This window comes from Aythya marila (assembly GCF_965140915.1).
Source record: "Aythya marila genome assembly, chromosome: 5".
NCBI classification, from domain to species: Eukaryota; Metazoa; Chordata; class Aves; order Anseriformes; family Anatidae; genus Aythya; species Aythya marila.
The window spans coordinates 43,838,981-43,853,847 of NC_139046.1; the positions used below are offsets into that span (position 1 = coordinate 43,838,981).

General features: G+C 34.6%; 1 protein-coding gene across 10 annotated transcripts in view; it reads right to left on the reverse strand.

The window, feature by feature from the left end:
* The window catches only part of HEATR5A (HEAT repeat containing 5A), a 62,631-nt gene that overhangs the window by 30,820 nt on the left and 16,944 nt on the right, over positions 1-14,867 (reverse strand). For all 10 annotated transcript variants that reach the window (XM_082761843.1, XM_082761842.1, XM_082761841.1 and 7 more), the window contains 8 exons: positions 13,276-13,436; positions 10,501-10,756; positions 9,250-9,405; positions 8,133-8,383; positions 5,185-5,296; positions 4,117-4,269; positions 2,738-2,837; positions 1,852-1,961 (listed from right to left, as the gene is read on the reverse strand). In XM_082761843.1, coding sequence (XP_082617969.1) covers positions 1,852-1,961; positions 2,738-2,837; positions 4,117-4,269; positions 5,185-5,296; positions 8,133-8,383; positions 9,250-9,405; positions 10,501-10,756; positions 13,276-13,436 — 1,299 coding nt within the window. The remainder of the gene's footprint in view (positions 1-1,851; positions 1,962-2,737; positions 2,838-4,116; positions 4,270-5,184; positions 5,297-8,132; positions 8,384-9,249; positions 9,406-10,500; positions 10,757-13,275; positions 13,437-14,867) is intronic.

The window sequence follows — 14,867 nt, forward strand, 5'->3', positions numbered from 1 at the left end:
GAAATAGGCTTAGATCTATGATTACAAACTGTTTCCAAACATTTCTTTGGTTGGATATTTCATTTTGTTCCACATTTTTGTTTATTTGTTTTTAGATCCACACTGTTCGCAAATAACTGGACTTAAAACTCAAGTTATATGCGGCCCTCCTCAACAAAAAGAAACACTTTCAGGTTTCTAGCCTCTGGCTAACTGCCTGGATCTAAGAACGTGAAAATTAAAGAAATAAAACAGGTGAATGCTTCTTGTTCAGTGCATCACTCTGAGCCATGCAAAACATGCCAGGTTGTGCAACACTACTATTTGTCCTTGTGATAATAACTAACATTAGACATAGAAGAAAGCATCCAGAGTTCCATAATCATATTGTTTTCCCAATCATATTTTTTAAAATATATATTTTTTTAATTTGCTGTTTCTCCATGAAACTGTCATACTAGAAATACTATGGAAAAGAGGTATTTCTTATAATCTTTTCCTTACATAATTAAAATAAAATATAGCTTGAAAATAAGCTCTTGCAATCTATCTTTTTCCATTCTTTCCTCAGTCCCACACAGCTGTATTACAAATGGGTGAACAACTCAGACACTGTATGTGTCAAACTAGCGTTTTGATTCTAGATGCTATTTACAAAGCTTTCAGCAGCGTGCCAACTTACTTATAACCAATCTTTTAAACTTTCTTTTTCTTATTGGTTCTAGATTGCAACACCCTCAACTAGGACGCTGCTTTCTCCCAAGACTCAGATGTTATGCATCAGACCATAAAATACTACTTTTCAATAGTTAGACTATGCAAAAGTCCCAAGCAAACCAAGAAACTGTCAAACCTGCCCAACCTCAAACACCTGCATTCTATAAAATTTTGTCCCCTGTAATGAAAGAAGAAAAGAAAGAACTTGCTTTGAGGGATGGAGGTGATATTTCAAGCTTTTAAGCTTCAATTCACCCATTAGTATTACATGTGATGTATAGCGAGTGTTATATTCAGACCTGAGACACGACAATGACTAAGACAGAGAAATCAGTGATTTATCCTTACGAGGATTCCTTTAGCAGTTACCACTAGATGGAGCAGATTATTTGAGTAAGCATTTCCTCCATGACACAGAGGATACAACTAACTCAATGGCTTGCCGGCCCATATGGGCCCATAATAAATATGGCCTGGCCCCATATGGGCTGGGTTGTATTTATTTCAGTCTATAAAGTATTGTGTGGCAAGCTACTCACATGACAATTGAAAAACTACAAAAATAACGTTTTAGTTGATCTGGTAGTAGTTATGGTATTAGATTAGATTTTAAATATGGCAAGTTATATTCTGCTAAAGAACAGTGAGTCTGTTCCCAGATTCTGTTTACATATTTCTTTAAATACATTTTTAAAATAAGCAATAAGGATAAGATTAATGTATCTGTTATACATAAGTCTTCTTGAGGCAATTACTCTCTCCATCTTTAGAGATCTTCAAAAGCCATCTGCACATGGTCCTGTGCAAGCTGCTCTGGGTGTCCCTGCTTGAGCAGGGGGGTTGGATCAGATAACCTCTACTGGTCCCTGCCAGCCTTACCCATTAAAAATAGCAAGGCTGTCTATCTTCAAGTTTCAACTAAAAGTATCACACAAGTCTGTATTTCTAGTAGAAGATGGAAAAAAGGAAGAAAGTGAACACCAGCTTTTGAAAATCACTGTGACTTCACTACAATTTCATCAAATACAAACAGATGGACTAAATTTGTTAGAAAAGTTGAGACTAAATTTTGCTAGCTGAAAATATGTTGACTAAAAATTTAAAAATAAGACCATGACATTTTTAAACAGATTTTTTTGTAAGAAAAGTACTTACCTTCATATGTTTTTGGAGGCAATACTGCCAGTAATTCATAAAGTTTATGTCTGTAAACTGTTGATGATGTTTTTAAGGAATTTCCGTATGACTTACATATTGAAGAAAGCCTTAAAATACAAAAAGCATATTAAGACATTTTAAAGAGTTTAAGGATTATGCATTACTGGTTTCATTTGTATTAGACTCTACTGAATACTTCTAAAATCTATATATCTTGTAGGTACAGTTTTGATTTGCACTAGCAATAGCAGAAGGCAAACTATTTATTTCATATCCTCTGGCAGAACCTCTTGGTGGTCCATTCCCAGTCATTCCTTTTATTTAATACTCGAGAAATAAATTAGGTTTTCTATTGCCTTTGGTTTTACCTATATTTATTACCATTAACTTTTTTTTTGTGCATATATGTTCTGTGAGTTAGAATTTAGAGCCCAAACTCATTAAATCACTACTTAGTCTGAAGTAGTTCAAAATACTACTTAGTCTGCAAAAGTTCAAAAATTACAAAACCCTTTACAGCTTTTTTGTCAATTTATTAAAATTTTGTCCCCGGGTTTTCTTGAACTTAGCTTTTTTTTTTTTTTTTATTAAGAATGACCACAGATACACACAAATGTTTATGTTCAATAAAAAAAAGAGCAGAATAAAGGCATTAAATTAACAAAAGCATACAATAATTTCTTCCCTTAGTTTCTTTATGTAATACTTCAATACTTAAGATGTTATTATGCCAGCTAAAGCCTTCAGCTATACAGCTAAATCCTATACTCTACCTTCTGTTCTTTTGAAAAGAAAGTTCTTAACGTGCACTAAATCAATTACAAGTGAATTGCTCTGTAGCTTTTCAGAATCAGAATCTCATTTAACAGTTTGATACACTTACTGTGTCAATAAATCAACAGCACTTGGGAGAGGAGGAAGAAGTCTCTGAACGACTTCATCCGTAAGAAGACCAGCACAGTGGGAAACAAAGCTTTTGATAGCTAAAAAAAGGAATTGGAATTCAACTTAATTAAAGTGAGATATATAGAAAAAAAATCACATAATTACCTCACTTAAAATTTAAAAATGGAAGAAAGAATGAGAAAAAAAAAAAAAGCGTTTTGACGAATAATTTAAGAAACTGATAAAATCATAAGTGAAAAAATTACATTCACAGATGCATTGTTTTGGTGTCTCAGCTTGAATATTTGTACTTCGATGTATAGTTGCATACATGAATGCAAGCATTTTTCTGCTATGAATTGAGTTATTGAATACAACTCAACTTCATGATAACTCCATGACAATTATAATAAAACAGAAAGAAAAAAAAAATGGGAAAAGGATGATGATCAGACTATCTACTGCTTATATTGTTAGTTTTTGCTCTAAGTTTAGCTTTATTACTGGAGTTTAAGAAGCAACTTATATGTAAACTTAATTATTTTTCACTGTTTACAGAAAATTAAACTTGAATTAATATTCAAGACAATATACTGCATAAAAGCTTAAAATATTCTTGAAAATATACAGCATAAAAGGCATACTTCCAAAATAAACAAATATTTAAAGGTTATTTTTTCAGGTTACTTCTAAAATGAAATTACTGTTGAATTCCACGCTTTCTGACATATTTTAATAGTGAGAGAATGGTGATCTCTGCAGCTCACATCTCTCCTATGCAAAGGTCTCTTTAATACTTCAGAGTACATGACTGCAACACTTTAAGTATCTGAAGAGCAGTGAAGTGGTCTTTTGAAAACAGGAATTCCCAACATTTCACAATGAAATGCTCTCACAAATTTGTTTGACTGATTCACCAAGCCTATTTTGCTTACAGTAACTCAAATGTTAGGTAACAGAACTGTTATTTACTGAACACAGTAGACTATACAAGCAACAGAAAATATCCTGGTTTGTGTCCTCAGATGCTACTGTGATATGCATGTTAAGCAGCTTCAACAAGAGAATCCTTCCTGATACCACCTACTGCTTGGAAATAACCAATTTTAAGAACAAGTGGAAAAATCCTCTTCCATAACATATTGTTTTAATTAATTTATTTATTTTTTATTTTGCAATAATGAAACACATGTATATAGATTCACATAGGTAAATCACATAGGTAAATGTATATATACACACCCACAAGCTTGTAATGTTGGAGAATGAATACAATCTCTACCACCCAGTGAAAAAAATCAATATGAAGTATCTTTGTTCTTTCAGATGGAAAACCAAACTACCAGCCCAACTATAAAGGCAGCACATCCCACTTACCACAGAGAGCACCAGCACGGCCTTCCAGTGTTACTTGCCATGTAAAAGAATCTCCTCGTGTCTTCTCTGTTTCTAGGTCTTTGGGGGATGATGGAAAGACGCACTTCCACAGTAATAGCATTCGTGGCAGATGGTGCTGGACAACTGCAGGACCTGTAGGTATTGACAGCTTTCATACCAATGTGAAGACCCATAAAGTCTTATTATGTGAAGACCCATAAAGTCTCATATTCCCCTTTTGTATGTTCACCAAATCACAGCCGCAAAAAGATCTTTATGCTACTTTCCTAGCCTACTCACATATCTTCGGTCAAATGTTCCCTTGGTATTCCATTTTCATACATGACTACATATCCACTGATACATTTACTAGTAAGCCACCAAGTCAGCTACAGCCTCTGCCTTACTAAGCACAGACCCTGGAGATCACCAGCACAGAAGAGATACAATGCAATAGCAACATGCAGAAAAGCAAACATTTATAGTTATAGTTTAATGTACTGTAGTAATGTACTTGTAGTACAAGAGAAAACTGAGAGCCACTGGGCTGAATTAATAGCTGAAAACATAAAAAGTTTAATATATGAACAAAGCTGTCAACACACATTCTTCATTAGTAGTTTAATATTAGAGTCAATAATCCGACCAGTAATACATATCAGAAAGTTCATTAGTATTTCAAGTATCTGACAAGAGGGAAATATGCTCTTCTTATTCATTTTGTGCTGGGACAAATCTTGAAATAAATACTTAAATCAATAAATAATCACTGTAAATTTTCGTAACCACAAGGACATTTGGTTAGACTGACATGGAAATTTTACTTCCCATATTTAATTAATAGCGGTCCCAACCAGTCAATATTTTTTAGACATGATTTCCAATGATCTAATAGTGAATTTTAAAGTAATGGCATTTTTATTTTAGAAAATTTTCCTACATATTTACATTGTTACTTTAGAATTATTTTGCAGTGGTAAGCGAAATTAAACATTGGAAGAAATAAACTCAGAGACAGAACACTGAACAGGTTAATTTAGCTTAAGTAAAACGTACTAAGCCATTTACCTAACGTCATGAGGGCAGCTATCAACAGCCATCCAGCCTGTGTTCGCTGCACTGAAATGCGACTGTTCTGAGAAGCAGAACACAACAACTCTTCTGCTACAGTCATGATTACCTTCAAAATTAAAGAGAAAAACAGAGCATCAGCATCTTAGTAACTAATTGAAATGCTTATTTAACTGTATTTGCTATTTCATTGTCCCCAAATACAATGTCATCTTTCTCTCAGGCTATGGCAAAAAACTGAGGCTTATAAATGCGCAATGACAGACTTCAGTACTAGTCTAGTATGGCTTCAATAGTTGCTGTGGGGTACCAGCTAAGTTACTTAGCTTCTTCTCCTTTTACCAATAGTAAAAGGAGAGCTGATAATTCTCTTTAATCCTTACTGTACATATTACTGTGAGTTCTGATACTCTATTTATACCATTATATAGAAAAAGGATACCATAAGACCTATCAATTACAGCTCAGAAGTCTCAAGAGGAGTAAAAGATCTTTTTATCCTTTTTTTAGCATAAATCCTACAATTCTCATTGACAGTTGAGAAATCAACAAATAGTATGATTAAATAAGCAAGTTCAAAGTGTATGCTAAGGCATAATTCAATCCTGTCTGATCTTCTCCACAATAATTGCATGTGTCTACTGATGTGCTACATGCGAAGTGACGATCTTCACTTGCTACCAAAGCACAAACTACCTAGAATTTACAGGGAAGAACATAGAGGGTGCAAATTGGACAATGGCCACAGATGAATAAAACTTTTAAGAGCATTCTCCAAATCGCTGGCTTGACATTGTGTTTCACATACAGATTTCTTAACTGTTCAAAAGTATTTTTTTTCGTATCATATTACAATTGATTGCAACAACAAATTGCTTGCAAATTACCATTACAAGTAAGTGCCATTATCAACAATATCATGACAAGCCTTAGTGAAGACAACATCCTTACATAATTTCTTTGCACACTTCCAAAACCATGAAAGTTTGCACGAGAGTTAGCTTCAAGAAAATTTCAAGTTTGTGACCTTAGAAAACTTCATTAAACATTAATAGACTGTAAAGTATTTTCAGAATTCCATAATACTATCAGTTGTTTGCAAATGAATAAATTCATTTCGATAGATTTCTGATTAAGGTTTAAAGTATTTGATTCTAAAATTTAAAAACTACTTGGTATATTCTAAGTACCTGATAAACATCCTAGAAAGGATTTCACTGAATCATTTCTGACAATTTTTCTATCCATGTACTAGTAGAAATGTTTTATTTTCAAAAGATTTTTTGAAGTACACACACTAGTATGGAATGTTACATATAAAACCACTACTTATTGTCTTGCTTTGAATAGGTTCCACCTGCAACTCTAACCACACTCTCAAAGGAAAAAGTATTAATATAAAACAGCTTCTGTCCAGGTCAATACTGTCTACACTTGATATTTCCTTTTCAGAACTGCTCTGTTTAACACTGGTCTCTTTCAGTTCCTCAGAAGAGGAGTTAGTTGGGAAACTGGCAGTGTTCCTAGGAAAGAATGGAAAAGGGCTTTTGTCAACTCTTCTGTTCTCCCCCCTGCCAGCTTAGTACAGAATACAGTGTTTCTCCCACACTTTTCTTTGCCCTCCCATACCTCCTCCTGGCCCTATTTCATCCTATTCTATTACTCTAAAAGAAATCTTTGTAAAGAATTAAGTTTCTCAGTCAAATAGATATTTTAGCTCTGTTTAGGTGTATAGTATTTGAATGGCCCTTTTCTATACAACTAGCCAAACAACAGTCATTTTGTTCTCTCCCCGTGGTCTTAGAGACAATCATCAGAAACAGTTTTTAAAAGCTAAGAACTTTTTTTCCCCTTAACAACATGAATTATTCCATCAGCATTTGGTAAATTGAATGAGAACTGAACCTAGTAATGTCTGTTGAGGAGTGAAGTCGAACTGCTAGTGCTCAGTAACAGTGAAAAGGTGGCCCTGAATCACTGGTAAGGGTGATTTTTGCTAATATCCTAAAGCACTCCTTTCATTTTACAGTGATGTGATAACATCAAAACCCACAATCCTTTTGACAAGGCGCGCCTCTTCTGAAAAAATCCTTTTCACAGCCAATGGACGTAAGGGAGAAGGTAAGTTTCTACATTTTGCAGAGAATGTACTGCTATTCGTTTTGCACTATGTTTTTTCCAACTTGGAATAACCCTATAGATGAAGTGCTCATTGAGATGGTAACAGCTTCTTCCAACCGGCATTTCTCTACCAAGATACCCAGAAAACTTCAAAGCACAGTATATCCTACTGCTTTGGCACAATCTGTGGTTGAGTGGATTTCTTCTCAGGACATTTATTTCTAACATCACAGCGTGCAGTAGATTTTTATCTATACTTCTTTATTTATCATTTTTATGAAAAGAAAAATCTCTTCATTTGGCAAAGCTTGACATATTTCAGCAGTTCACCAGTCTAGCATTTTCTCACCATTAACACTGCTGTGAAGCTTGTGGGAAAGCGACAAAATGTCAGCTTTCTAATTTAAGCCAAACTGGCCCAGCATTACAGAAGCTGTAATGTTGCTGGGAATAGTATAGTTTGAAATTCTGAAAAACTTAACTCTACTCGAAAATGGTTTCGCTAAGTAAACCTTTCTTTAGGATGTTAAATTTAAGTCCTCACAAACTCTATCCCAAAACAGGTAGTGGTACATAAAAAACTTCCCCATTAGAAAAAAAAAATGAGTCTGAATGGTTAATAAAGTCACTAATGATGTTTCCCAAAAAATTCTAAATCCTGACACATTTGAGAAAAGCACTTGTTTATTTGAAATCCCCTTCTCGAGGAAAGAAGATGTCACAACATTATCTCGTTTTTTATGGTCATGTGATAAAGAATACATGCAAATACTGCGACAAAAGACATCAAATAACTGTCTAGAAGTAAAGTATTCAGACCATACCTTCCCTTTTCCATGTGGAATTCCTAAAGGACAGTGTTTTACTGCACCCAACAAAGCAGCAACAGCAAAACTGTAGCCAGTTACTGCTTCCGGGGAAGACTTCAATGCACTCAGACGTTCAATGCAACGATCCAAGAGTAGGGACACATAGGAGGGCAATGCTACTGCAATACAGCGTAAACACCATGCTGCTGTTAGTCTAACTGAAATGCTGGGATGAAGGATGACAGAAATTACTGCTTCCAGAACTCCTGAAAAATACAATGCATAAACACCTTTAAGAAGTTGGCAAGCAGGTGGTGCCTAAGATGATGTTAACCAGCAAAAAACACATACAGGAAACTGGTGAACAAGCTAGCATCTAATTTCTGTACTTTTCTTTTAAAAGTACTATCAATTTTTATTATGAACTACTTTTTTTTTTTTTTTTTTTTTTTTTAAGTATTGTAGCATTTAAATTTGATGACAAGTTACCCCAAATGAAAATAGGATGAAGAAAAACACCAAAACCTAAAATATGATGTCATTGTTCATCAACATGAATATAAAATGTCTGTAAGTATTCTCAAGCAATCAGATATCCAAGCAGTGAAAACAGATGTCCACACGAACCTACCCAGAAAATAAAACAAACAAAATAAAACAAAAAAACACTCTCAGTGCAGCTAAAATAAAACAATTAAGGTAGATGAAGACACTCAGCTTGATCTAAATAGTGCAGTGTAAATACAACCCTTAATGAAGTTTATTTTGATACTGATCTTTTTTTTTTTTCTTTTTTCTTTTTTCTTTTTTTTTTTAATTTTATTTAGTGTACTAGTACAGGCAGAAGATGATATAATTCTCTTAAGGTAATGCCTGAAGATTTCATATGGCATGCAGTAAGTCAACTTGCCCTTTCTTTTTCGCTTAGTAGAAGAAAGCAGAAAAGGACAGAATTAAGGAGGTCCCATTAAGGAGTCTGCATGCCAGAAGAAAGGTTGATATAGCCAATGCCACAAGAAGGATCCCAACAGATTGTTAAGAATTAACAGTCTAGCCATAAGCAATCAGAGAAGATCAGCGAACAAGGGAATATATTTTGTACTCTGGTACATGAATAATTCAGGGCATATACCTGTACTGGAATCTTGTAGTAACGGTGCTGCTGTAGTTCCTAAACCATGGATGAGACTTCCAAGTTCCTGAAGTGCGCACACAAGTACGTGCTGACTTGCTGTTACATCTGCGTTCGTAATTCGTGTCTCCAAGTTACTGTCACTTATTGCAGCATCTGATAACAATACATGAAGAACCCCATGAAATTGCTACCACAAATGAAACAAAGAGATAGGATAACGGAATTTGATATGGTAATTTGTCTGTATTACTAATTGAGCTTCTATCATTAGCATTTTTATCACTGACCAACCTGGTTTTATACAGGTTTACTTTCACTGAGACCAATACATTTCTATTACTCAAATGGGTAGTGTAACACATCTGTGAGGGCAGCGGGGTAGACAAAATGGAAACAAAAAAAATTGCTGATTTGAACATGATTTGCAACAGCACACTATTCTCAGCCTTCCTGAAGATAACTTGAAAAGGTCATGGTTTGAAAAGGAATGGATATAACCTGATAGATTTTACTATATAGTATGAAAAAGTAACAGGAAGAAAAGACAGAAAGAGCACGAGTGAACATGTAAAGACGTACAACGGAGGGGAGAGAGAGAGAATAATAAAGGGAAAAATAGAGAAAAATTAAATTTAAAAAATTGTTTTCTGGTGTTTATTATTTTTATATGTTCATCTGAGATATAAATGATGTCAGTTTAGACACTTAACATTTAGATATTTATCTAGGATACAATATGCAACTGTATAGCATTCTTTTTCTCTCCCCACCCCAAGGTGGATGATGGTGGGAGATCAGCAGTTTGGAAGCCTTGTACAAGACCTTAACGTGCAAAAAATCTGTTTTCTCCAGGAGAAATGCTTATTTTGTCATAACAAACCATCAGTAGTGCCACCTTTACTGAACAGGAAAGCAGAATCTTGCTAGATATATTGTAACTGCTAGTTTCACTTATTTTACAATACGTTTTTTATTATATTATTACGTTTGTAATTGAGTCAAGTGATTTTGCCAGGGAAAAAGTATTTTTTTTTAATGTTTACGCTTTCATTTACACGCATGCACAAACACACACGAACCAATAAAAAAGTACCCCATCAAAAGCCCTCTACATTAGTGTGGTAATAAGCCAGCACTATATAGTTTGTTTCTGCCGTCTGGATTAGGAAATTGGACAATCATTTAAATTAAAAAAAAAAAAAAAAAAAAAAACAGGAGCCCAAATGGATAATCTTGTTAGACCCATACCCACAACTTTCTTCAGTTTCCAGATGGCCTGACAAATCTCCTTGGCAGCTGCAATTTGAGCTTTTTCCCCAAGAAGGCCTCCTACTGTAGCTCGAAGGATAAACGAAACGCAGCGGCGACAGCCGATAGCATCCATCTGACTCTGAATAGCCTTAGGGTGAGACTGAGAAACAAGATCTAAAATATGGGAAAGGAAGGCAGAGAAGTTCCTTTCAAGCCATTGTCCTCCTAATGCAGAGGCAAATACCACATATGCCTGGAAAAGATTTGAAAAGAAGCCATATTTCAGAGCATTGTCATCTGGAAAACTTCTGTCAGCTATCCCACATACATCATCATTTTTATCTCTGCACATTGCCAGAAGTATAACGTCACTGAACTGAGATGACTTATACATGTCCATAAATCATGCACGTTCTCACCTGCATGTAGCTGCACATTTTTTATCTGTTTATATAATTTAAATTACTCTCAAAACTGTGCTAGCAATATTGCAGCTTAGTTTGACTGTAAGTTAATTCACAGTGCTTGCCCATTTTATTTAATTCCAGGGTGTGAGAAATGGCAGTTTACTCTGCACAGGCACTTGTTATGTAAAACATTGTGTTTGGTCTCACTGAACAACAGCTTCCAGCTATTTAACATTCTGCACGTGGAACACAAATTTAATGTATGAATGCATTTTAAGAACTACTATGTTACAATACTATAACCCATAACCCTGAGAGAATTTTGTTATTACAGACTTGGAATTAGGGACTATTCGCAGCCCCCAAGTACTGCTCTTCATCTCAATGAATTTTAATTGTTTGCCTTGCAATGAAGGTACCATAAAAAGAGTATGGATGTCACAACAAAGGGAAAGAATGCAGAGTCACTTCACAAATCTAATCACCACAAGACCATTTCTTTTGCCACATAATACACTCCTTTACAATTCTCTGCCATGGGCATGTGTTGGAATTTTTTAATGAATTAATGTGCTACCACCAAGAAAAGCAAGTAACATAAAATGAGAATATGCAAATGAACATACAGAAGTCCTTATAACACAGTTCACAAATACTACCCCATCAACAAACTTCTGTGTTTACCTCATACATACTTTGTCTCATGCCTAACACTAACAACTACATGATTCATGTAAAATAAAGTGAAGCACTATAGATGGAGAAACTGTACTAGATGATCCTGTTCGCATCTAGCATCTAATAGCTCTTGACAAATACTACTTAGGCTTAATAATGCACCAGTACATTACCCCTGTTTTACAGATTTGAAAACTGAAGAATTTAACACAATAGACTTGTGAAGAGTCATTCTGCCATGGCTACATCTTGAACTACATCTTGAACCTGCCTGCATATTTGAACAATACAAAGTCTTCTTACATATGTAAAAAGTCATCTTCAGTATTTTTCTTATTTTTTTTTAATTTATAACAAGCTGTAATTCACATAACAATTAATACATTTTATAAATGCAAGCATTTTCTACTTACAGGCATTGGTATACACACAATTTCAAATTTTTCTGATAGAAACATCACGCTGATCAAACTGTGATGGTAAAGTTACAGTGTAGCACCAATACTATTGTACTAACAGAAGTGCATGAAAAAAGAAGATAATCTTTTTCAAAAAAAACCACCACTGCAAGTAGTCAAAACACTGAAATCAAACACCTATTCCTGGAAAACTAATAAACCACTGTGTACGTAGAATACCCTAGGAGTCTGGCATGCATTTTCTAGGCAAATAGCTGACAATATATTATTTTTTTCCCCAGCATTTCTGTCATTCTGCCAGAAGTTAATGTTCCCACCCAGTATGAGCTGCACGTAGAAGACAATTTGCAAGCACCTTCTAGCTGCCTCAATGCTAAGTCTGGCAACTTATATCACTAATTCAAGCTAATTTACAAATGATTTTTGCACTGCAGAAGTAAAAAGGCAATTAAAAATCCCCTTACTGGCAAAGGGCACACATATCATATGCCTGTGGGGACTGTAGCATTAAAACAATCACTACTGTTCGATACGTTTATGTTCAGCATGACCTTTAGTCTTGATTCACAGGTTTAACATTTGAATATCTAGGTTTTCACATATATATGCTGTTTAAACACACATTAAGCATACATTTACTGCAAGAGGCCAAGCACATTTTATCTGAAAAAAAAAAAAAAAATTACATTGTTTTTACCAGCACGCACTGGTAAAAACTTCAGCCTTTCTCAGTTAATAAGATTCTATCCCCGGAACACAACAAACCAATCAGCAGATACTTGCTTTTTGTCACTACATTCTGCTTCCCCTACTTTTCAAGCACTTATTATTCAAAGCAAACACATTCTTTCAGAAGGGGACTAAGAATGTTTGCATAGAGAAGGAAATCATTCCAAGTTGAAATAACTTGGAATTCTCTTAACTTCCTCCTCTAATTTTTAGGCATAAGGTTTAACAGTTTAAATCTAAAAAAAAATAAATAAATATTTAAAATACTTATTTATATCACTTAATTGGAATTTTTATCTCTTTAAGATTTAATTAGTGTTACATACTTCATTTTGAAATTTTCAAACCATTAGATAAACAATAAGCAACACCAGATTTCTTTTTCTTTCAGACCTAACTGAAGATGTAAATCCTAATTGTAAATTATATACATTTTGTCACAGAAACAAACCAGATGACATAAGAAATATATGAAAGTAAAACAGTTGTTAGAGGAACATTTGGCAATCTCATCACATTATAAATAATGTAATACAAACCTGAGTGACTCCAACTCTAACATCTCTGCTGACTGAGCTGGTCCCTTTCAACATATCACCACTGGCTCGTAGGAAGCCACTACTTCCACGCAGAAATCCAGTTCCTAAAAGCTCCATCACTTCTTCCAAAGAGATCCTGCGGAAGTTATGCTTGGTGGATGCTAAAAGAGAGATGTAAATGTTTAGAGGAACAGTTCTGTAAAGTTTACATATATTTCAGAAGGAAAACTTCAGCTCCAATCATTTTAGGAAAAAATAAAAGCACCAGTTTCCACAACCAAAGTCAAATATTATTGAAACACAATACATGCATATATAATAATTATATATTTATATATACACACACACACACACAGATGTACCTCCCTCAGTATCTACCATTAGATCTAAGCCTCCCCTGTCTGCACAGCCAATGCCTACCACCCTAAGCTCCATGAAAGCTCGAACTTTTGGATACCTTACTACTGAAGATGACTCAATTCCAGACCTCAGACAGGGCAGATTACCTTTCTGCTGTGCTTAGCCAGATATGGATATAGCAACTGGTTCTTTTAGAAACAAAAACCTTCTCACCTTAGTATAAAACAAACTCTCCAAAATAATGAGATTAATGAAGTACTTTTACAATGTTCTAGAAAAGTATTTATTTCCTATTATGTTATTTCCTGAAAGTTTATATAAAACCTATCCTGAGACTTGCGCATGCCAACTTCACACAATTACCTCACAGTATACAAACTAAGTGACCTAAATTTTTCACTACATTTTTCATTGTTTTTCAAGTATTTGGATGAGAAAAAGAATGAGAGGACTTAAGCTAATATCTCAAAAACAACAACAAAAACCAGCACCAATAGGTTATCAGATACAAAACCAGAAATTTCATAACTAAGCACTTCCTCATGTCTTGCTCCCTCCTCTTCTCTCCCAGCTCACTTGAGCTCCAACCCAGCTTCAGCCTCACTTAGCTCTAACTTGTTTTAACCTAGTGCTTCCATACTAAAAATAACCAATTAAACAGTTGGGCGAGCTTCTTGTATTACTGAAGTGCTACATTACTGTTATGTAACTACATCGCTTACAGAGAGTAAAGAAAAAAAGTCTATATAGAGGTCAGAGATTTTTTTCTATTTCTAATGGTAAAATACAAGAGATAATTGTTCTCTGTAACATCATAATTCTCTCCCAAAAGATTTTTAGAAAAACACCTTTAGAAATCAAGACTTTAGAGTCTCTAATGGTTGTACACAGCCTTTAAGCCCCAAATAGGACTTAATGACAAAATTTTGTCATTTGGTGCTTACTGTATTGATGCCTTTAAAAGCAGAATCACACTCACATGAACTCTGCATCACGTTATGTTTCACTTAGATTACAGTTCTGTATTTAGTTTTGGGCTCCTAAGACTGGACTAAAAACTTCCAGTTTGAATGACAAATATTTGAGATCTTTTCACTTTGTGCCAGGATGTTTCAGTCTGTCAGCCAAAACTGTTACAAGCTCTATTAACAGAACTGCATGGTCATTTCTGCTTCAGATCATGTTTGTAGTACTATACAATCCAGATATAGCATTGACGATTTTGGAAAAAC